General features: G+C 39.1%; 1 protein-coding gene and 2 long non-coding RNA genes across 3 annotated transcripts in view; 1 reads left to right on the top strand and 2 right to left on the bottom strand.

Moving 5' to 3' along the window:
- Window positions 1-5,041: 5,041 nt before the first annotated feature.
- On the bottom strand, window positions 5,042-7,826 carry LOC142101439 (uncharacterized). The gene is made up of 4 exons (XR_012679008.1): window positions 7,769-7,826; window positions 6,967-7,002; window positions 5,222-5,275; window positions 5,042-5,093 (listed from the first exon to the last, which is right to left on the bottom strand). It is a non-coding gene; the product is annotated as an uncharacterized LOC142101439 (long non-coding RNA).
- Window positions 7,827-10,686: 2,860 nt separating this feature from the next.
- The window catches only part of LOC142102037 (uncharacterized), a 58,177-nt gene continuing 43,850 nt past the window's right edge, over window positions 10,687-25,013 (top strand). Inside the window, exon 1 of the long non-coding RNA XR_012679186.1 lies at window positions 10,687-11,708. This is a non-coding gene — a long non-coding RNA (uncharacterized LOC142102037). The remainder of the gene's footprint in view (window positions 11,709-25,013) is intronic.
- LOC142102036 (complement factor B-like) overlaps window positions 16,836-25,013 on the bottom strand; it is a 67,177-nt gene continuing 58,999 nt past the window's right edge. Inside the window, exons 16-18 of the mRNA XM_075186553.1 lie at window positions 24,450-24,582; window positions 19,465-19,514; window positions 16,836-17,653 (exon numbers count right to left, since the gene is read on the bottom strand). Of these exons, the coding sequence (XP_075042654.1) occupies window positions 17,504-17,653; window positions 19,465-19,514; window positions 24,450-24,582 (333 nt within the window). The 3' untranslated portion in view covers window positions 16,836-17,503. The remainder of the gene's footprint in view (window positions 17,654-19,464; window positions 19,515-24,449; window positions 24,583-25,013) is intronic.

Genomic DNA, 25,013 nt, shown 5'->3' with positions numbered 1-25,013 from the left:
TAATGTTCATGAAAACGAACATAATCCACCAAGGAGACCCATAATCTCTGGGGTGGGCTGCCTCACAAAGAAATCCAGCAGATATGTAGATAACCATCTACAGGAATATGTAACCAGTCTAAATTACTGTGTGAGAAATACTTTGTATGTGTTATCGAAATTAAACAATATAATCGTTAATGAAAATACTCTTTTAGCATCAAATGACGTCGAATCCCTCTATTCAAATATCCTGCATAATCAGGAGATAGATGCAGTAAAATATTTTCTGAAAATGGGTTCTGCGAATCATTTCAATGATTTTTTGATTTTTTTTTTTCTTCAGATACAAGGTACTGCAATGGGCACTGTATGTGCCCCCACCTATGCCAATTTGTTCTTGGGATGGTGGGAGAGGGAGTTTGTATTCACTGACGCTAATGAACTATACACTAGCCACATTAATGTGTGGCTAAGATATATTGACAACGTCTTTATCCTGTGGGAACGGTGATGTCAAGTTATTTAATGATTTTACTACTCTTCTCAACACCAATGAAATACATGATACCCATCTGAATTTTTTAGATTTGACCATCTTTAAATCAATTGATGGAAAAATAAGCACAGACATCTACTGTGGCGGAGATCCAAAAATTTGAAGGATCGTCTCGTTCATAGTGTACTTACCTCTAATAAAATGAATACCAATAAACCAATGGGTTTCTTTAAATGTGGTTTGAGCAGTGCATGTCAATACATGAAGCAAACCAAGGAATATAATGACCGATATTCGAAAACATGGAAAATTAAACAATTCTTGAATTGCAAATCACCCAATGTCATTTACTGTCTAACATGTCCCTGCGACCTATACTATATAGGCATGACAAGTAGGCCATTCAAGGTTAGAGTCATAGAGCATGTGGGCCACATAAGAAGAGCCAAAAGAGATAAGGAAAATTACAAACAACTCACCACGGTCACGAGACATTTTTTTAAGACATCATAACTCCTAACCGAAACTGCTTAAAGCCTTTGCCATGGAACAGGTCACTCTGGGCCTCAGGGGAGGTGATCTTCAGAATGAATTACAATAACTTTATGGTATATTTGTAATAACCTTATGCCATAATACGAAGGGAAAGGTGAATGAGAAGAAGGGAATAAGAAAATGAAAGGAAAGAAAAGGAGTTAGGAGTCCATATAAAGAGCATGCAATGACATTCAAGTCATCAGTAATGTTATGGTTTTTATTTGTCTTATGGGTAATTAATTCCACATTAAATTCCCATAACACACTGAATTCACCCTTTCAAATTAAAAATTGTCCACTATAATAACTGATAAATGCCACTCTGTCTGGTTCAATGACTCAATATTGGACATTTGCTATTTAACTACACACAATATTTTCACATTACTAGGATACAATTTAATATTTATCAATTTAACATAGCAATTGTAAGATTGTCAGTCTGAGGTGAAACAGAGCTGATTAAATAGCTACCAGTGCGCTTTATTGAAACCTTAATACTGGGTATTGGTGGAGTTTACTCGATGCTCCTTTATTCATGTTCATACAATTAGGAACGCATGTGATTTATAGAACCTAGAGAGAAATGTCCCACCTTAAGAACCATCATTATAATGAATAACACATACAGGACACAATTTATCATAGTATTACTGGCTCCACATGGTCACGTGTATTTTTGACCCTGGTCGTTATTGATGAATGACCCATGTTATTTTATCTGGTTAGCTTTTTATATCAGTGTCAATATAATATTAAGTCCAAGGGCACACTTGATCCTGGTAACAAACTATCAACCCCCATCTGCGGACAAATATGAACCCTATACAATAGGGGTATTATAGACAGTAGCGCAGTTTAGCAGTCACCTGCTATTTTAACCACTCATTATTATTTTTCTTTGGGTTTATTATTTAATTTCTTTTCACTTTATTTTAACTTTTAATATTTTGCTACTGAGATACATCCTCATTGTGGATAGTTTGAATGATACAATTATATAAGTCTCTTCTTTTAATTAAGATTAATAAAGTTATAATTTTTATACTATCCATGAGAGTCCTATGAGTGCCTCACAGCACTCCCTCGTTTCTGCTCATTATAAATCCTGTGTGAGTGCACCGTTTTTGGTGGCAGAGAATAAATATTTATGACTATACATAATCATTGTTATACCTGAATGTGTCACTAATACCTTAGCACCCACCCAGTGCGATTCACATTGGCCCACTACACTCGAATTTGACATCGCACTTATCTTGAGATCCGTATCTTGATGAATTCAGGAATGCGCGACTCATGGGTATGAGCGTAGAATACGGAGCACGAGTTGCAATCAGAATGCGTGCCCTACAGAATTAGACCAAGAATGTTTGGACTTGTTCAACAGGGTACAAAGGGAATCAAAAGGAGTAAGATGTCTAGTGATCTTGGCCAGTAGATTACTCTTTTGGAAAAATCGAGTGTAATTGTAAATATTTTGAAAGTTCAGTGGGGGGAAGAGAGGTTTTCTTCTGAAGTGCAGAGAAAGTGTGGATATTGCAATCATTGACCGGCCTACCAAGTATTTAGATGTGCACTTTACACCACTCTGAGAATGAGCCAGGTCAGAGCCCAGGGGGGAAATTTGGGTTGCATAAAAAAGATGTCAGAGGTGAAATGAGAGAGGAAACATTCTTACTCGTCCTAGTCCCCCTTCAACATTCCAACGTGAGTCCAACAGTGCGGTGTGTTATTTTAGGTAAGCTGGGGAGCCACGGTACTAGATTTGGCAGAACATCACATGCCCTCACCCAATGTTTACTCTCTATCTCTCCACTGCAGGATTCTAGTGAGCATGAATGATTGGTAATAACGCAGGACAAAAGGTAGTTGCAGACCTCATTGGTGCCTACATCTGTAGAGAATTTAATGATTAAACCTCCCCCCCCCTCCCCAGACACTGTCCCTGATCACACTTTGTAATTTCACAAAAAAAGGCATAGGTATGTTTATGGTAACTGTTTAAAGAGAATACAAGTCCTTAGGAAGGATGTTCATTTTAATACTATTTATTCTCCCCAGCCAGGAGGTGTTAAGGTTAGCCCAGGATTTAAGTTCTTTATGGGTTATAGGCAGGAAGAGAGGGGGGGGGGTAGGTGGGAATCAAACTTAAACAACTTTGAGGTATCATTTGCCAGGACAATCCCCAGCTACCAGACATGGGATGGGTGCCACCTGAAGGGGAAAGAAGCTTGTAGAGTGCTTACAGTACACTGCGGTAGCAAAATGTTAAGAGCAGCTGACTTAGAATGGTTGATATTAAAATAGGACATACAACCAAAGTTGTGTCTTCTGCTATTGTTTCTACTCTTGTTCCATCATTTATTTGTATTACGTTCTGTTTGTGTATAACAGATTATACGGAGTTGCGTAATCTGTGGAGCCTCATAAACAGATGATGATGATATTACTGCACAGACAAATGTCTAACATTGATGATGGAATGTGGCCACCCCAAAAAGTGCCAAATTGACTCAATAAAGGGGTGAAGAAAAGTGTCAGAAAGGTGTAAAATGAATAGACTGCTTTTGTTATTTTTCTCTATACAGTATGACTGACAATGTAGTACAGCATTATGTTAGCTCTTTATGAGAACTAATAAAATATTTAAAAAAATAATACAATCAGATTTTGTCACCTCTTTATGAAGAATTAATATAATGTACTTAAATAAATACAATCAGACTTTTTGTAAAACTATTAAATACATTTTATAGTTTTATAAAAGATGAATTATTACACCAATAAATATTGCTGCCAGCAGCAGCCGAATCCCCCGCAGGGCGATCTCTGGTCGTCTCTGTGTATGAGAGGAAGCAAAGTATTTAGTTTAACAATAAATGTTACAGAAAATGTCTTTTTGTTTTCTTAATATAACATCACATGCTCTAACTGTTGTGTTTTTTCAGCATTGTTTGAAAGTGTATATTTAGTAGAATATTAATATGCTTATTTATAAAGGCACAATTGGAACATATTCAGAAAATACAACACGTCCGTCCTTGAGGGCCTATAGCACTGAAGTTTCTCGGGATAGCATTGTTTCTTCAAATGTGTCCTAATCAATTTTGGAAAAGTTTTTAGTAATATTTGTTTCTCCAGTTGCCTAATGGGTTGATTCACACGTCCCTCAAAGTCTGCAGTTACCTATTGTAACATGAACTAAGAGAAGACTCCTTTTGGAGATTGAAATCTTAGATAAAGTCAGATAAAGCTACCAAATGGGTTGAATATTTCCACATGGACAAATCATTCTGCGCTGCTGGTGGAGAGATTGTAAAATGCCAGATAACATATGAGGTTGCACATATACACTCATTTATATTATGCAACATTTTGGCATGAAATGCAGATAGTAACAGCCGTGCAACATGTGAAATGTATGTAATCTATTATATGTAATGTAGAATATTAATTTGCTGGTGTTTGTGGCTGGATCTACCTCCCCACATGCAACTGAGAAGACATAACTTGTTGTATAAATGTATTTTTCTTACTGGCACAGCAGGCCTGATGTATAATAATCCATTATACAATACGCCTGGTGTATTTTTATATTAGAGATGCTAAATGTTTATTGATTTCTAAGGTAATATGACAACCGCATGGTGTAAAACTGAGACAGGAAATTACATGTTAATTAGCATCTGGTCTGAGTTAGTTTGAATTCACACCAGGGGGTAAATGTATGAACGTGCGGGTTCTTCAACACCCGCGTGTTCAGCGTGTTCGGTGATTAAATTTCAAGCGGCTCTGCATTGTAAAGGGAAACTTCCCTTTACAATGCAGCCTGCTGCTCCTCAACTTCTACCACGTCCACCTTTTCCTTCTCTACCTCCACATCCGCCACTGAATAGCATTTATTGTTATTGTACATGAAAGTATATTCCTACAAATCTATCTGAAAATCTGACAACAATAAAAAGTTGAACCTAATTTGATGGATTCCAGGACAGAAAGGAACTTTTCCTAGCAATTACTTACTCTTGGGAAAAATGCAAATCGTAGAAAATTGCGAAAGTTCCATTTCGGCTTTCTGCAAACAAACAAACACATCTGTTAATACATGAAGACAGGACTTTGTTTGAAAATCATTTACTCTTATTGTACATGACAACATATTATAGTTTGATGAATTCTATTTCTTGGTATTTATTTACTTACTTCATATTTGGCAGCTTGGATCTAAACCAGCGCCACGTCCACCTTTCTGGGGTTCTGCAAAGAAACAAAACACATATGTTGATATATAAAGGACGGGTTTCGGCTTTGCACTAATGTCAAAGATTTTATAGAACAGAAGGAACTTACAGTGTAACTGTACTGTGTATGTGTTTGACATGTAAATAGTTGATGGAGCAGAAAACGTGACCATTAGGTGCTTTGTAGAATCTACTCTTCCCCTGATGAATAATGTAGAGGACCTCAGAGGAACTTTGTGTTAATCAGGACAATTCAGCCTCACAAGAAGCACAATACCCCTGGACATAGCTGATGTATATGTAATAGTCAGGACATTATCTACGTCTAGTAAGCATAGAGCACACTTCTCCTGGGAACCCAATAAGGACAATCGCTGCCCTGCTACATTTATGATTCATGGGTTGGTTTATCCATAAACAGCAATCCAATAGGACAAGACAAGAGCGTAACATGAAACTACTAGGCCTTGTACCATCATGTTGATTGGGCCAGATACTGCCTAACCTCATCTCCTTATCCATTTACACCAGAGGGTTTCACATTTATGGCTGAGCCCCTGTCTTGAGGTGTAATTTTCAGTTGGGACCCTGATTTCTATATTTAGATGAATTACAGGAGAGGGGGTGGTGATGGAGGAGAACTAATCTACATGGGTGACTGCTTGGGAAAATGAGTTTCACTATATATGTTATGGCCCATAGCAGAAGATTTCTGAACTTGCAGTTTCAAATTTACACTCGTATTCACTCGCAGCCTGATGTCCGCTGACTTTCACCAGTTATATGAATGATAAATAAAGGACAGGGGTAAGATTTACTAAGCATCAGGTTCTTTTGCAGTTTGCAAACCACCACACAGGGGATGAAGTTTTCACATCCACACCACAGGATTTATTATCTAATAAATAGTAATTGTTTGTTTTGGCAGCGTAAACAGAGGATGAAAAGTTGCACCTATAATAATATCGTTACCTAACACCTTCATTCTGTCTTGTTCTGACTTAATCCAGTAGGATTACGCCGGACTAAGATAGGAAGAAGATTTTAGGTAAGTATTTATAAGGGAGGCAACATGTGCTTATCCATTATGGGGGCAATAATAATTTATTTAATTAACCGTCAATATTAATTTATTATTTCATAAGAGGGCACAACCCTCAGTTATGGGGACACCACTCTTTAATTTATTTATTTTAAGTTATTCATTACGGAGACACTATTATTTATTCAATTTATTACAGGGCTACTACAACTATTTGCTATTTTATTTATCACAGGGACAACACTTGTTGTGCACACATGTGCCCATGTGCATGCTGGTATTTGTAGTTCTACAAGTGCCAACATGCAAGAACAGTCATGGGCTATCAGTGCAAGCTGGCACTTGTAGTGCCACAAGAGGTTCCACTATATTTTCAACAACCAGGGGTACCAGGAAGGACCCAGTGCTCCCCAGCATCGGGACGGTATTCTCTAGATGCTGAGTAGATCGGGCTTTAAGCAAATCTCATTGTTTTCCTCACATTGTGTGGAGATCAGCAGATAGATAATTAATTTAATTGTGTTCACTCTCTTATAGGGAGACTGCAATGGGATGTCTGTACAGACTGTCAGATAGAGGGTTGGATGGGAGCTATAGTGATTACTGTGCCTGGTGTCCTACAATATCTTATTCCTCTATACAGCATTTTACAATGATCTACTTACTCAGATTGTGGTTGTGGCTCTGCATCTACCTCAGGGCTATTAGACATAGAGGTAAAAAAAAATTCAGAATGTAAAACATATTATACCTGTGATATAGCTGCTATAACATTATTCTTAGGTGTTATCTGCTACATTGTGAAGTACAATTTTACTTGCTATGAATTGATTACATTATGAATAAAATGTACGACATGCAGGTTGGTTGTAATGTATCTTAATTAGCTGCAAAGAGCTTTACTTTCTGAATACCTGGCTGCTAATTGTTATAATTCTATATTTCTGTAGTACCAACATATTACATAGCACTTTACATAGAATGTTTAAGACGAGTGGTTGGACTAAAGTGGACAACACCTTTAAGAAAAGATAGAAGTCACATAAAGATTAAGTGGTAGGGAATGTAGTGATCACCATCGTCTAACAGTGACATACTTGTAAATCTCCCAACATAAGAAGTTGAGACACATTAGGTCATGACCCCAATAAATACAGACAACACCCCAATCTGCCCATAACCCACCCAGGGAGGCCATGCCCACTGTAATCCAGGACAGCCCCATCAGAATCAGGGCAGTTGGGGGTATGGTCTTGTCAAGAATGGGCCATCGAGCGACCGAACATGAAAATCTGGTCATGAGAGCATCACATGAGGCCCAAAGTATTGCAAAGGTGTAACTGAGTTTATTCATGGAAATAATCACAAGTTATGAAAGGTCATCCAAAATATAAGAAACATAAAATAGAGTACATGCCAGAAATGACATGCCCAAGATTTAAAATATATAATTAATAATATAATTACCTTATCTCAGGCCAGGCCTCTGAAAAACAAAATGAATAGTTTAAAAAAAGTATATGGAAAAAATTTACATAAAAACAATCAGTTTTAGTAATGTTAGCTGGCATACACTAGTGGTACATGACATCTCAGAACGTACCTTTAATTTGGAAGACTTTGTCCTATAAAAGTAAAAAATGGGTAAGTAGAGAATAAATATAAAAATTGAAACATGTACTATTCCCCTCACCAATCCCATATGTCATCTTGTTAAATATCTTACCTCCATCTCCATCTTCTTTTATCTACAAACAGAAAATATATTATAATGAAGGTGGTATTATAAATAAAGTGACATATAATGGAATGAATACATTTTAATGTACTTTTGTGCAGAAAATACACCTTTTAGTAAGTTAATGTCAAGTAAAAACCTGACACTGACACTTGAATCAACACCATTCCATCTTCTATTATAAATATATTGCTGAATTTATACTTACAAAATGATCTCTCCAACTTAAATTAGTTTTGTATAAAACCATACATAGCAACATAAGAATTGTTTAACAAAGAAATGCAAGATAATTACATTTTCCATACTACTTCCTTAACCTATTCATCATTTAAGGATTTTCCTATTTAAGTCATCTGGGATAAGTAATAAAATAGCCAATTGATTCATTAAGCTATCGTCTTGCGAATGTTGTTCAAGAATGATATTAGAACATGGTAGAGAACAGGTAATGTCTCCAGGTAAGAGAAAGTAGAGAAAATATAGACCTAAATAAGGATGAGTTTAAAGGACAGGATTTGAGCTTGGAGAAAAACCTACCGTTTGTACAACTCGCAGTAGAGAAGTGAGATTTCCAATCAGCAGCTCAGTATATTACATGAGCACAGTGGGTGATGTCATAATGTCCAGGCAAAGTGACTGAACTATGACATCTCTGTGTATCATCATCACCAGCCATCATCATAACCTGCTGCAGAGGCTTCTGGGACATTAATGCAATGTAATGCTTATCATCAGCTAGAAAGGGGGCATTAAGAGCGATATTTACTAAAGGCCAATTTGTAGAAGTAGTGACAAACATCACTATTCTCAGTAATTTGCTGATCGATTTCCTAATCATTGAATCTATTAAAGGGAAATCGACCTATAAGTCACCAGTTTTCCAAACCACTGAAAACAAATTACCAGACTTCAGAAAATCACTGAAATCACCAATTTCTCGGGTAACTCTATGAAAGATCAATTTATTTGCTCCATCTTGGAACGTGTATCATGTCACTGTGCGATATTGAGAACTGATTTTTAACATTGTTATTGCACGCTAGAAAAAATATCCTACTGAATTGTCATTGAATTTAATATAAATTAGAAGTCAGTGAATATACAGTTACCTTATTATATTAAACAGGTTGGCAGGCATTGCTCCTTATTCAAAGACTAACTAACAATCTGAACAACATTAAAGTCAGTGATTTAACGAATGCCCTTATGTTACTTTCTTTATAAACTACCACACACAAAATGAATTATTTCAATGTTTTAATGTATCTGAAGTTAGTGGACTCTTATCTGTTCTGAAACCACTGTTCCTTCTAATAATTATACACACTAACATATCACACTAATTTATTATTTATTTTTTAATTTATTATCACACTATTTCACAATTTAACAAATTCTGAAAATCCAAATTTGTTCACGTTAATGTACGTCAGCTCAGGCTTGTGTACATTACTGTATGTGTTACTGTTCAGCTCTGCTCCACAGAGCATGTGTAGAGAGATCATATGGTCCCTCCCTCTCACATGCTGCGTCGCCACCTCAGAAATGTTTGTGCGCATGCCCAAGGTTTTTCAGACAGGGCATGGGCACATGAAGTTTCAAGGCTGCAGGAGATCGCACTCATCATCGGGAGAGAAGAGACAGTGACCAAGGTAAATTTTCAACTTTGCAGAAACAGCAGTTTTTCGTGACTGTTGTTCCTGTTGAACATTTTTAATAAATACGATATTTCAAAATACTTATCTTTGCAATGAGAATTGAAAGGGATTGTGTGCAAAATGTGTTCATTAATAAATATGCCCCACAACATTATATCTGGATAAAGCTATGAGAGTTTCCAGATCCTTGGTGACTTCCTTGATTTGTTTCTGTGTGCACTCATACACCAATAGGTGGATATTGTTAGGAAAGAAGAAAAGTTATTAGCAATCGGTTTTGGATCTAAATTGGTCTTTTATTCAACCCATACACAGCAATAAGTGACCAATCAGATGGAAGACGATAATGTAAATGAATCTGAACTACGCAGCCTACCTACAGTTGTGATACCCCAACCAAACCCTGAGTACCCCCGGGGTGTATATATATGGACACATATAGAAATATAAGTGTGTACACTTATCTATATTTATCTCACTGCATAATTTGCTGCAATTACCTATATTATCCATTGTAATTGCTTATAGAAACAGATTGTGTGAGGGGGTATCTATGCCATTGCCCATATGCACTATTAAGTGACTTGGATGCTTTAAACTATACAGGGCTATATACAGAGGCGGGCTGGGCCGGGGGGCAGGGGGGCATCGGCCCCCTGGGCCGGTCAGAGTTTCTGCTTTTAGGGCCGGGGGTAGGCCGGCCGCCCCCCGATGCAATTTCTCTGCATTCTGATGACATCAGATGCGGCCGCGTCAGCGCATAGGAGGCCGCATCCAGTGTAATGAGATGCGGCCGCCTGTGTGCCTCCAGTATCCCAGCCCGCGCCTGGATATATAGACAATGGATTTTGAGTTTAATATTGTATGTTGTGCCAATAACATAATCAGTTATACATAGTAATTGTATTTGGTTTTATAACAGATGTGTTTGCACTTTTCTCTAACCTAATTGTCAATAAAAGAAAATGCTTAGAAACTCAGTTATAATATTGGTTTTAGAAGTCTGCACAGAAGAAGAAGCGGGAGGGGCTCTGACTGATCATGTGACCCCTGAGGCTGACTGATCATGTGACCCCTGAGGCTGACTGGACGTGTGACCCCTGAGGCTGACTGGACATGTGACCCCTGAGGCTGACTGGTCATGTGACCTCTGAAGCTGACTGATCATGTGACCCCTGAGGCTGACTGGACGTGTGACCCCTGAGGCTGACTGGACATGTGACCCCTAAAGCTGACTGGACATGTGACCCCTGAAGCTGACTGATCATGTGACCTCTGAGGCTGACTGGTAATGTGACCTCTGAAGCTGACTGGACATGTGACCCCTGAGGCTGACTGGACACGTGACCCCTGAAGCTGACTGGACGTGTGACCCCTGAAGCTGACTGGACGTGTGACCCCTGAGGCTGACTGATCATGTGACCACTGAGGCTGACTGACATGTGATCCCTGATGCTGACTGAAAATGTGACCCCTGAGGCTGACTGATCATGTGACCTCTGAGGCTGACTGGTAATGTGACCTCTGAAGCTGACTGGACATGTGACCCCTGAGGCTGACTGGACACGTGACCCCTGAGGCTGACTGGACACGTGACCCCTGAAGCTGACTGGAAATGTGACCCCTGAGGCTGACTGGATGTGTGACCCCTGAGGCTGACTCGACATGTGACCCCTGAAGCTGACTGGACGTGTGACCCCTGAAGCTGACTGATCATGTGACCCCTGAAGCTGACTGGACGTGTGACCTCTGAGGCTGACTGGACGTGTGACCTCTGAAGCTGACTGATCATGTGACCCCTGAAGCTGACTGGACAACAGCTGAGTTTTGGCGGGAAAGTTACGTTTTCAAATCTGAGGGTATAAACTGCCATGTTGATGCCTGAGGAGCGAGGCCGAGAGGTCAGGGACACGGAGCTGAGTTCCCCCAGCAGTGAGAGCCAGAGCACCGGGGACTTGTGTGACGTGCTGAGAAGAAAGAAGGGAAGAGCCTCTGACACTGACTACAGGTGAGTGAGAAGAGGGGATTCCCAGAAAAGTCTGTAAAAAACAATCTCCTCACAGGTTTCAGCCCTTCTTTATACTCCCAGCTGCCAGCTTAGTGTGTACCCCTGATTCACTGACTGCAGTAGTCGGGACATAAAGAGCCAGACATTCCATAATATAAGTACAGATCTGTATAAAGCAATGCCAGTGAATGTTATCAGTTGGAGACTTGACCCTAAATAACTCCTTCCAATCTTTTTAGGAAAGAAGAAATCCAGGAATATAATTAAAACTGTTACCTGCTATAGATCATTTATCCTAAGTAAGGACTGAACTCAGTATGCAGTCCGATGAAAAGTGTCAGAATAGCACCAAGAATCCCCATTATATGGCACCTGCAGTAAAGCGTCTCCTCTCCAAGACTATAAATATTAAATTGCACGTTTCTCATTGACTTAAAAATAGAAAGCTACCCCAGGAAACAGAAAAAAATCTATGCAATATTAAAAGCACCTAGTCTGTGTGATACATATATCAGGAGCCAGTTTTAAAGTGTAGAGAAATGATACTCACCTCAAGCTACGGAGTTTCACTCGCCCTCAATCAGCCACAGTGCTAGGTAAATTAAACATTAGGGACAACTCCTCATGTGCACCACCTCCATAGGCAAACCGAGGGGGTGGGGGGTCCTAGTGCCTGGAAACCCCACTCCAAGCCTGGGGCACTGTATAATTGAGGTGGCTGGACCCTGCCCCTGCTTCACACGGCTCTGCTTGAAAAGGGAGAGCTGCTGTGCCCCTAACAGTAGTGCACGCAGCATTGCCCATGTATATTATGGGGATAGGAAGAGTTGAAGAGCAACCAAGCACTGTCTAATATTATAGCCACAACCCCATGCATGCTGGTCACGCCCACTGGTGGCATGGTGTGGAATCCCCCCGCTACAAATCCTGCATTTGCCCCTGATCTCTACAGAAAAGTACTGAACTATATATTGGAGGATACATGTCTAGGTTGATATTTACTCTGCAGTAATTTGCATATAAACGGGGTCTTACGGTTGTCTTAACAAATCTGTATCTTTACCGTGTTGGGTTATTGAATCTGAATGTTATTGATGTGTACAGATAATTGGGATGAATGCATCAGTTAATGTTATACAATTAGCTATGGACGGGTTAACGATTTATTTTGACAGAAGTTTCTGCGGATGCAGACATCCAGTAGAATAAAAGTGTTACTTGTATTGTGAACGTGAACTTTGTCATAAGTAAATTGTTAAGAAATTGTTCCATTATTTCCAAAATTATATGTGGGGACCTCCTCCTGAATAAAGTGAAGCTATCTTGGAAGATTCTGCTGTCATCCTTATTTTTGTGATTAACCCTCCTTACCTCTCTGGTGTTAAGAGAATCCAAAGAATCAAACCTGTGAAGAGACTCGCCTTGGCCTGGTAAGGTACAAATTCACCTCCTTACACTGTACAGCATCTCATGGGATATTACACAGTAATATTGCTCTTGAGGGTGAATCATAGACCCAAACAATTATATCACAAGTGTTTGGTGGTACTATTCGGTTTCACTGGTATACAGTCATGGACAAAAGTTGGTGACAGCGGCTGGCTGAGCTGGGGGCAGCTGACCCTTGGCGCCATAGTGGGCTACCTTGGGCTGTGTCACTGGGCTATCTGCATTTTTTACCTTTAAAATGTTCCTAATAGGCTGCTGAGCATGTCTCCACCCCCCCCCACGGCTAATATTTAACAGCATACTTGCCAACTTTCCCGGAATGCATTTCGCGAGAGTCTCACGGACTCCCGGGATAGTGTGACAATCTCCTGCATCTGGCAGAATTCTGCCCACTTCCTAGTGAAGGGGCAGAATTAGGTCCAAAACGCCACAATTCACTGCGAATCACAGCGTTTGGCCCCGCCCCCTGCTGTCAAATAATGCATTTGCGTCATTACGTCACGGGGGCAGGGCCAAAATGACACACATTTTTGGAGCCCCGCCCCCATCACGCCCACCTCCCCCGGCAGGCTCCCGGAAGCCAACTTCAGCAAGTTGGCAAGTATGTTTAACAGGCAGTCCCTAAAGAAATTCTGGGTAACGGCCTGAAAGGCGTTCAGAGTACTCTCCCAGTGGCTTCTACGCTATTCCCTAGGATATGTGTATTTTGGCTCACCCAAGATGAGACATTGATTAAATAAACATCTCTTTAAGTATATCTTTAATTTGACATTACTTTAAAAGGTCATTATAGCAAGGAAATGGCTGGCCGTTGATTCTCCCACATTAAAACATCGGATATGTCTGGATAATGATACTATCAATATATAAATATATATATATTTGCAGAGACCATGGTATTGTGCAGATGAGTAATATGGACATGGTTGCTCCTCTCTTTTGATTCACACTCATATCTAAATGGGGAACACAGACATGCTCAGCAAGCAAGCAGGTGTCACAATTAGCAGTATGCAGAGGATGACAGGGATTTGGTGCTGATTGTTATGCTATGTATCTAATATATGAACCACTCTGTAATTTTAGGATTTATATATAGAAATACAGTTATCACCTCTGAATCTTGCCGGATGTTTTAAACAGTTAGCTAATTGTTCTAACCCTATTGTTGTTTTTTATGAGGGTTGTCTTCTTTGTCATTATTTGTAAAATGTTCAATAAAATACTGAAGCTCTAACTTTTAGCTTGGAGCCCTGATTTCTGATTGGACAGTGGGGAAGTGGTGGGAGAGTCTTTTCAAACACAGGGGAAGGGGGCTTAAGGGGAAGCTGAAGCATAGGATGGAAGCGGATACCAGAGCTCTGCCGTTACATTAACCCCCTCAATGTCTGATAATGCTCAATTCTTTATCTAGGGGCCAATACACTACACTACTAGATTTGCTCTAATACAATTACAATTACTGTACTGTGTTATATAGTGGTTGAAGTGAAAATTTAGAAGTGGAAGTATGAAAAATGTATGGTAATTTAAGTGAATGGAATTTGATAGCTTTACAATGAAGACAGTAGAAGTGGTAATATGACATACCACCGTATACACCCCTACTTCCACCACTGTATATAAGTATATATATATAGCGACAGTATACAGTGCCATAATACTGGATATTTGATATTCCACCATTTTCCTTTATTTCCCTATTCCCTCAAACTGTGGAGTCTGTAGTGTGACTGCCAGAAAAAAAGAGTAAAAAAAAAAAAGAGTCTCCCTTCTCTCTTTAGGCAAACTGGAGTATGTTGTAATTATTATTTTTTTGCCTTCTTCTGGAAAGAACAGTTGAACTTGATGGATGCATTTTTCAACCTAAACTGCAATGTAAATATGTAACTGGTTCCTCACCCCTCCCCTTTCCATTCTCTTTCTCTCCATAAGGTTCTGTGCATGGTGGTTTAAAAATCATGTCATTGTATGATCAGCTCATCCATTCAGAACACAGGGGAGATTTGTGGCTGTGACAGACTGGGAGATGTGGGCAGCACGGTTGCATAGTGGTTAGCACTTCTGCCTTACAGCACTGGGGTCATGAGTTCAATTCCCAACCATGGCCTTATATGTAAGGAGTTTGTATGTTCTCCCCGTGTTTGCGTGGGTTTCCTCCGGGTGCTCCGGTTTCCTCCCACACTCCAAAAACATACTGGTAGGTTAATTGGCTGCTAACAAATTGATCCTAGTCTGTGTCTGTCTGTTTGTCTGTGTGTGTGTTAGGGAATTTAGACTGTAAGCCCCAATGGGGCAGGGACTGATGTAAGTTCTCTGTACAGCACTGCGGAAGTAGTGGCGCTATATAAATAATGATGATGATGATGACGTGATAGGACTCGACTATATCTGCCACACTCATTCACGGCAGCGAGCCACAGATAGAGGCCAGCTCTGCATAAAAATTCATTCCTTTTCCTGTGGAACTGAGATACACTCTAAGTTTATTCAATTGTAAAAATATTTTAGATTTTGCAAGTGACCTTATATAAATTCGTAGCATTTGCCTTTAAAGTGAAGCATCACTTAACATGGTGAAAAAAGATGTATATAGTTGGAATGTAGATAACATTGATTCCCATTTGGTTAAAAATATACAGGAATAATTAATTATGAGCTTGGGAAAAAGCCGTGCATTTGCAATCACATCCCTTATAATTAGGAATTATTATACACAGTTGCCCATTGGGCTTCATTTACGGAGAACAAAATGGCCAATAGTGGTGATTGTGGAATAGCAGAACTTTGCACCAGTAGGGCGGAATGAGTAAGGTTCACTTGGATCATTTTGTGGAGCAAGATTATTCAAATGAGATAAAGAGCTGTAGAAAGCTCTTTTTATGGTTATTCCATGTGCCGTTTGCCTTGGCTTAGTTCGGGCTTGAGCTATACTTGCATTGGGAGGCATTGTGCGCCTTCCCGTTGCAGTATGACAGGGAAGAGCATTTCTAAGTGCTCTCCACCATATGTAAAGCAAAGTTTGAAGCACACAAAAGCGTCACAAATAATAGCAACAATTCTGATGTCCCATCACACTAATGATTCATCTAAGCCATCATTGAGTCTTAACTGAGCAGTATTTTAGCAGAAAAATTTAAACGTTTTATTTAAGAAAAGCGGTGGCCCTAAAGTGGGAGGAGATTGGATTTATGACGTGATTTTCATCCTTTCAGCAGTGCGCCTCTTCAAATATTTCCACCTCACCACGCACCTAGGAGTGTTTCTAAATATGGAGGTACCTTCAGAGAGCTCAGAGTAGGCATGCACCTTGATGTGTGGAACAGGGTCAACAAGAGGAATTTCGGGCCCCGTTGCAAGCAACTTCTTGGGTCCCCTTCATTAGTTGCAGAAGGGTGCATGGTGACACCACGTTGGAAGCTTCTCCCACTACACAGAAAGGGCAGGGCTCCCAGGCTGGGCCCTGGGACTTTATGTCTGCGCCCCCCACTCTAGGCACCCCTGTTGACCAGGGAGAAACATCTAGACATATAGGTGAAATGCCAAAGCCTTCCGTACTTTATATAGAACATACGTCATTCACTAAGCCCAGTGTCTTGTCAGGAAGTTAAAATATTTAAATTTTCACTTATATGTAAGTTATAAGCTAGTTACATATTAAGTAAATGTTCAAGAGAATTTAATCTGCAAATGTTTAATTGATTCAGAATATTTACAAAATGTTATGTTGGATACAGTCATTTTTCTTTAAAAATAAAAATAAAAGAGAGTAAAAAAACACTTTTTTATTTGTTGTCTCTGCTTGAGTAGGAAAACATATGAATCATAGAGGTTACGGTGTATTTAGCCTGCCTCTATTGCCCTGTCTCACTGAGTTGTGTCTAGCTCTGGCCATTGTGGAGGATGCCAACTGATGAAAGAGAATTGTAAGCTTACGAGCAGGGCCTTATTACCTCTCTGTCTGTCTGTATTACCCGGTATTGTTTTATGACTGCGTTTGTTCCCTATTGTAAAGCGCTACGGAATATGCGGATGCTATATAAATAAATGATGATGGTGATGATGAGTTGGCAATGTGACTGAACTCACTGAGGCAGCAGAGGGAGGCTGAGTGTGCGGGACGGGAACTACCTTATCAAAATGTGAATATGTCTATTTCTAAAAGGAATGATTAAATTCATGATTTAAGCTGTGCAACAGGTCTGTTATTGCATGTTCAATGTGTGATGGTTGTTCTTTATATGACGGTCGCTCCCCAAATGCTCTTTTCAATGAGCGCCCCATTTGTCAAACTCTAATTGCAGAGTCCCTTGGTTTGGAAGATTTAAAACAGGAATTAGAGATCTTCACAGGAATTGGAGATCTTCTTTCACAACTTTCTTTATCCAGTCCAACATCTGGAATACATCAGCATGGAAGTCCCGAGAGCCTGATGGAACCTGATATCTAACATAGTCTTTACAACTGATCACCGTCCCCCAACTTATAATTCCCACCTAAAGAAAAGAAAATGAGAAATGAGACCAGTTAAATATAAAATACAAGAAAGGAACACTACCAAAATGATGTTGCTCTCCTACAGCACATTGGGCCTAAATGACATCTGAACGCAACTTGCCGTTAAAAAAAAGTATGTATTCATATCGGAGCGTATCTCAACATAGGTTTCCATCTGAATCTGGACGCAAGTACGCTCTGTCTAAACGTTGCTTGCTGTATGTTAACAGACAGAACAGAGTGCAGAATACACACATGCACATGTGCAATGTAAAGTCACATCAGAATGCATTTTACAAAATATATTCTAGAAAATGAATGAACACATAATACTATAATCATTAATACAAACATGGGCTTTCAAAAATAAACAATGAAGACTATTTTACTTTATTTTTACATTACATACGCAAATTAAGACGTTCTTATTGCGTACTGTAATACAAGGTCTGAATCATTAAGGCACGCAAAACAAATGCAATGTGCATTGGGTTTTTTGTTGTTTTTTTTTTTAAAAAACCGCACATGATTCAAGTATACGAACGTCCGTATCCAACTACAAGCGGATCTTAAAAAACGTCTCTTGTTGAATACGGGTCTAGGTACGCTCTGCATATACGGCACTTGCCGTATTGAGACAGACACAATACACTGCAGGATAAGTACAATACATATGTGGAATATAAAGTCTCAGCAGAATGCAAATAAAAAAAAAGTATGCAATTATTGTCACCTGTCAATAATGTAGACATTGATGAAAAAAACTTTTAAGCTCGGTACTTACACCCGACCTCTAGCTGGTGCAAGTAAAACAACTGAAAAACACACGTACCTCAGAGATGCCCAATGCTTGTTCGGGCCCATTATATGCATCTTTTGTTAAGAGACTACAAACAACTGTCGGCTGTAATCTACTATTGTACTTAGAACAAGTGCATGGTGTATCCATCAATATCATTTCAACAAGACATTCTCTTGTAAAGGTTCGTCTGCACGGAAAATATATTAAGAGATATTGCTCTTAATCTGCATTCCACTTTCCTGTTCCCCAGCTACAATTATCGTTCCGCTACCTTATGTATCAGTTGTAAGCCCATTTGGGCAGAACCAGCATTACTTTCTGTTATTACCTTTCGTTTTATTGTATCTTTTCGGGGCAGACTATATTAAGGGGGGGGGGGGTTTGTCCAAAAGTGGACAACCCCTTTAATGTTCTGCAAATGGTTTATATATCCGTTATTTAGCGTCTGCAGCAACAGATTGTAGGACCGAATAAGCACCAAGACGACACAAGGAATTCAGTCTGATAGAGTTTACAGCTGCTTAAACAGACACCACAATAAAACTCTCTATAAGTTATGATTTTAGTCCGATTCAGTTACTAACTGCACAATACGCGGATGCTCAGTGCACTATTTTTTTTGCACAATTGCACTTATTTAAAAGCCTTGGGTATACATAAGTGCCTGCTCACTTTCTGCTTTTGGTAGCTATTAGCTATAATACCGGCACATGGAAGTAGCGGCATGGTGTAGTGGTGGGCGCATCTTAATTTAATCTAGGGTCTGCGTGGCTCAGAAATTAGCTGCCAAGTTATAATTAAAATTGAAATCACAATAATATGTTATTAAATGTAAAATTGAAGAGCAAAATGTGTAACAGCAAAGGTTTACAACAAACGCGCAAGTCACAGGGGGATAATTACTAAAGTTTCACTGGAGAGAAATGCTGCACATATTCCTAGAATAAATGTTGCATACAGAATACATCTGCTATTTATAATGCAGGTGTGGATTTATCAATAACTTACCTGGATGTAACGGTTTTTAAAGGGCACAATAAGTGGACCTCCAGAATCTCCTGTAACAGGCAAACAAAAAGCACATAGATACATTACAGATACAGCATGTTAACAAAATAAATTATATCTGGAATAAGGAAGTGAATACATTAAATTATCATCATCATTTATTTATACAGTCCTGGCAAAGTCCGTAGTGTTTTACAATTAGAAACAAATACAGTAATAGAACAATCCTGGGTAATACAGACTGGCAGATAGGTAAGAAGGCCCTGCTTACAATCTATGGAATAAATGAGATACATGAAGGTGAGGTGAGAAACATAGAGCTCAGTGAAGAAGCGATGAAAAAACTGAGGAGGCACAAGGAAGAGAAGACAAGCAGGAGATAGAAAATCATCCCTAATGCCAAATATTAGTAAATAGATCAACAAGAGTCAAAAGGGAGAGGAAATGTAGTGAAAAATGACTCTGCGGCTCTGAAACAAAATATTCAGTCTCAGAACGAACGAACAAATTATTCCATCTACAGAACTCTCTACATTTAGTCACCAGGACGTGTTCATTGCCAGCATCAGCTGAAAAGATTGTGACTCTGTAAACTCAATGGAGATCGCGATCGTGAGTGCATAAACACTACATAATCGAAAGGATATTATAACGAGATTATTAAACAGTACGACTTACCAAACGAAATGACAATCGGCACTTTATGTGGCCGAGCGGTCGTTTATCTGGTGATTGGCCTGATAATTGGCTGAAAAACCTCCAGTGTGTACCTAGCCTAAGTTAGGGAAGCCCAATCTGACATTCCTTAAACTGGCCACACACAGGTCGGTCATGAGCTTGTTAAAACAGTCAGAAGATGAAGGCTCACAGAGATCCATTCCATTTTGATTGGATTATAATCGGTCACCGTGGTTGATTTTGGTCTACAAAACCTGGCCAGTTGTCCGATATCAGTTGCAATACTGTAAATAAATTGAAAGAGGGCTAAAATATTGTGGCCTCTGCAGCCCTTCACTTAATTCTCTTTCACACGTGTTTCCTGTCCTTTGTCTGTTCCTGGCTGTTTCCTTCTTCCTCAACTTTTTCTTGTTCCTTGGGGCTTTGCCTGCATAGCCTAGGTAGCCCCATTTGTTAAAAAGTACTTTTCCAATATGTCAAATATATTTCCTATGTTGTTGAAATCCTCATAGACATTGACACAGAAACAGGAAACATATGGGAGAGAAGATGAAAACATTAAGAAAGCCCAAGAGATATCAGGCAACGTCCCAGATGTGGATCAACTTTGCCACTAGTGACTGACACTAGCTAACCTGTGGAGCAGTATCTAAGTTAAGCCCTCCTAGATGACTACGTATAGAATGAGGTGGATACCAATTGAAGTCAGAGCTGACACCTCAGGTTCTCATTCAGAATCCAATACAAACACAGGGGCTGGTAACACTGAATGGAATAATAAGACAGAAGATCAGGGTCATGGGCAATCAAGTGTCATCAAACATGTTAGGTTGTTTCTCCATTAATAAGCAGCCATTATTGAACATCTAACTGACCATCTAACTATCCTCTGAGGAAATCAGCAATCTGACGAAACACATAGGGATATTAAACTGAATTGATGATTGAACTGACCCCCACAGGCTGACGTATTTTTATACTTTCTCTCCCATGCTGGTAATGCCATTGTAATTTGACAATAGACCGGTATAGAGAGAATATTTTTTTCTGACACTGAAGTTAATGGACTCACTTAAATGAGAATTTGAAGAGAACCAATGAATCTGGGAGAAAATTTGAAAATAGAATATTCTGGGTCAAAAACACAACTTAGAAGACTTGTCCTTCAACTAGGACCAGAAGACATATTTCATTAACAGATATTGCTTTTGACAGTACGCAGGTTTGTTAATGGGAGAAGTTTCTTTATGGTGGCATCAGCTGCTGGTACTTCAGAGGAAGAAGGGAATGGATCTGGAAGCTTTGAATCAACAATGGTGTGAAAGGCCTTTTTTTGGCAATGAAGTCATGTGTGTGACTATTGTGAGAAAACTCAGTCCATGGAAGCAAATTAGACCAGTCACCTCAGATATTGTTGCAGAATTTAGTAAACACTTTAAGGACTGCACTGAAAGGAGGACTTTCAATAAGGAAAAGATGAGTTGTGCCAAAAGTGGCACTTTAGTTGGGTCCATGGTCTATATAAAATGCTAGCGAATGTTCCTGAAGTGGACTCGCTATGCCACTAGTTATTGGAGCTGACTAACCCAGAGAGTTCAAATCAACAGAGAGCCATTGTGTTTTATTTGGGGAACTCATAGGATATCTTGATAATAAAACATATTAAAGTTTATTAGTATGCATTAAACAGATAGTGATAATAATAATGAAGCAGTGAAATATTAAAAATTATTAATGATAAATTGAGCCAGTAAATGGTTAATCAAAAAACTGTTAAAACTAGTGATAGATGCTAGTACGCGCCGTCCTTTCTATTCATGTGTTGAGTCAGGGTCTTAAAGGGTAATTAATCTATACCCATTGTAATATATAACTGATTGTAGGGCTAACTGGGATATTGCACTGAGTACTATAATTATGCGGTGATATTGCCGCGATATTAACTCCCCCTTCTCCAATATGAGAGAGCACAATCCGCATAGTGACTTGCCTCGTCAATAACGGTAATAAGCACTCAGCTAAATAATCAAACTAATAACCATCGTTATATATAATCTGCTACCAGTTTGTACATTCAGTATATCTCTAATATCTTTGAAATCAGAGACTGTGAGACGTAATAGTCTTATATTGTGTGTCTTGTACAGTGTGTCTAGGCTTATAGATATGTATCTCCTATTATAAACAAGCCAGACATTCAATTACGTCTCGCCCTAACAATGTATCCACTGAGAGTTAGATAGAATCCCTATCACATGGTAGAGCCTTGAGAAAGCTATCTGTAGTGAAACGCGCGTCGGCGATACACGCGCTGTTCCTCTCTATCATGTATTATATAATATAACAGCTATTAGGTATTAGCAGAGAGCGGGGTTACAATAGAAGGGTATACAACCTTAGAAATTCTAATAGACCACTATTTGAGATAAGGAGAGGGATTTGCTAACATCATAGCCGATGTAATAGGCTCTCCCATGTAAATAGGGATTCTATCTAACTCTCAGTGGATACATTGTTAGGGCGAGACGTAATTGAATGTCTGGCTTGTTTATAATAGGAGATACATATCTATAAGCCTAGACACACTATACAAGACACACAATATAAGACTATAACGTCCCACAGTCTCTGATTTCAAATATATTAGAGATATACTGAATGTACAAACTGGTAGCAGATTATATATAACGATGGTTATTAGTTTGATTATTTAGCTGAGTGCTTATTACCGTTATTGACGAGGCAAGTCACTATACGGATTGTGCTCTCTCGTATTGGAGAAGGGGGAGTTAATATCGCGGCAATATCACCGCATAATTATAGTACTCAGTGCAATATCCCAGTTAGCCCTACAATCAGTTATATATTACAATGGGTATAGATTAATTACCCTTTAAGACCCTGACTCAACACATGAATAGAAAGGACGGCGCGTACTAGCATCTATCACTAGTTTTAACAGTTTTTTGATTAACCATTTACTGGCTCAATTTATCATTAACAATTTTTAATATTTCACTGCTTCATTATTATTATCACTATCGGTTTAATGCATACTAATAAACTTTAATATGTTTTATTATCAAGATATCCTATGAGTGCCCCAAATAAAACACAATGGTTCTCTGTTGATTTAAATCTTGGTATTCTGTGTGGGAGCACCTTCTCTAGGTTTGGTGAATTTATATAAAAAAATAATAAAAAAATAATAATAAAAAATTCAATGAAATAAATTACTAAATACCCATAACCTAGAAAACATTAGGACATTCCTGGTGCGATTTACACATGTTCTGTTAGACTAACCCAGAGAGTGGTGTCCAGTGGCAACCCCGGTCTTCACCAGCAACTCTCACTGCAGTGAGCCTAATGGTCATGGTCCCCAGGCTAGTGTTGCTAGGTGACTTATGATATAAGGAAGTTGAATATAGGTCGAAATCAGAGCAGGTAGCTCATGTTCAAAATCAGAATTCAATCTAAGTTTAGAGTTAGGCAGCACAGATGTAAAACGGAAGAACAAGGCAAAGGGTCAGGGTCCCAAGCAATCACACATAGTGAAACATTGTAATTCATTATCTGGTATAGGAGTTCAGACAGCAAAGGTTCAGAACCTATTGTACAGGCAAGAACTGTGAGAAACAGAGAGGTTTAAAATAAAGTTGACCACGCCCTTAACAGGGGAGGCACAAACTGAACAAATGGGAGGCACATATAAGTGAATAAAAAGTGGGGCCAGCAAGGAAAGGGGTTAGATAATAAGAAGACTGCATATGAAATCATTAAATAGAGAAACAGGAGGTACAAGAAATCAGTAATTAGAAAAAGATAAGGCACAGGGAAACAGTTATTAGACAAATAGTAGGCACAAGAAAGCAGTAATTAGCGAATCAGGAGGCACAGGGAAACAGTAATAAGCGAATAAGGAGCCACAGGGAAGCAGTAATTAGCGAATCAGGCGGCACCGGGAAGCAGTAATTAGACAGAAGGCACAGGGAAGCAGTAATTAGACAAACAGGAGGCACAGGAAAGCAGTAATTAGCGGATCAGGAGGCACAGAGAATCAGTAATTAGCGAATCAGTAGGCACAAGAAAGAAGTAATTAGCGAAGCAGGAGGCTCAGTGCAGCAATAAATAATGAAACAGGATATGCAAGAAGGAGAAACGGAATAAAACTGAATTTGCAAATTGCCGTTAAATGTTAGAGAAAATAAAAGGTATACAGCACACACAGAAGAACATGAAAGAACATATATTAAAAGTAAAGATAAATTAAACAGAAGAAATGAGAAATGATTATCATTGATTACCTTTACACGCTTGAGGATCAAGTTGTGGTTCTGTCCCACCTGTGCATAAGAAATTTTCAGTTACAACGTCTTCAATATTTGGCACATCCTTGAACTCTTTAACTTTTTTGGCATCTGCGAGGCATCCGTTCCTCTGTGGAGGAAGAGAAAAGAATTAAAATACAGGAAGCAAGATACAAATATATAAAATAAGAACAGAGCGGAGATTCCAGCCGTAGCATCGGCACGAGGTGTCTACGCGGACGTTGCGTAGCGCCGAATTGAAACTCCCACTAATTCAACAATTACTATTAGATACAAAGTAATAGATGCACTAAACCTACAATACAAGGTGATTCAAAGTGGAAAAACCTCCTTTAACATGTGGAAAAAAAATTAATGGATGTCATAGTAGTCGCTGTGTTACACAATTTAGGCGAATGCACCTAGGTTTCCACTGGGTCACATGGGTTTCTGAAACAAAATGGTCGCATCTGCGGAGCTTGCAGAGGGGAGGAGTTGAGCAGAAGTACGGAACAGGAGCATCAGTGTTTCAGTTTTTCAGAGAGGGATTATTGTAATGAC

The sequence above is a fragment of the Mixophyes fleayi genome, chromosome 9 (assembly GCF_038048845.1).
Source record: "Mixophyes fleayi isolate aMixFle1 chromosome 9, aMixFle1.hap1, whole genome shotgun sequence".
NCBI lineage: Eukaryota > Metazoa > Chordata > Amphibia > Anura > Limnodynastidae > Mixophyes > Mixophyes fleayi.
Note: the sequence above shows the minus strand (reverse complement) of the source record. Positions and strands in the feature narration are given on the sequence as shown.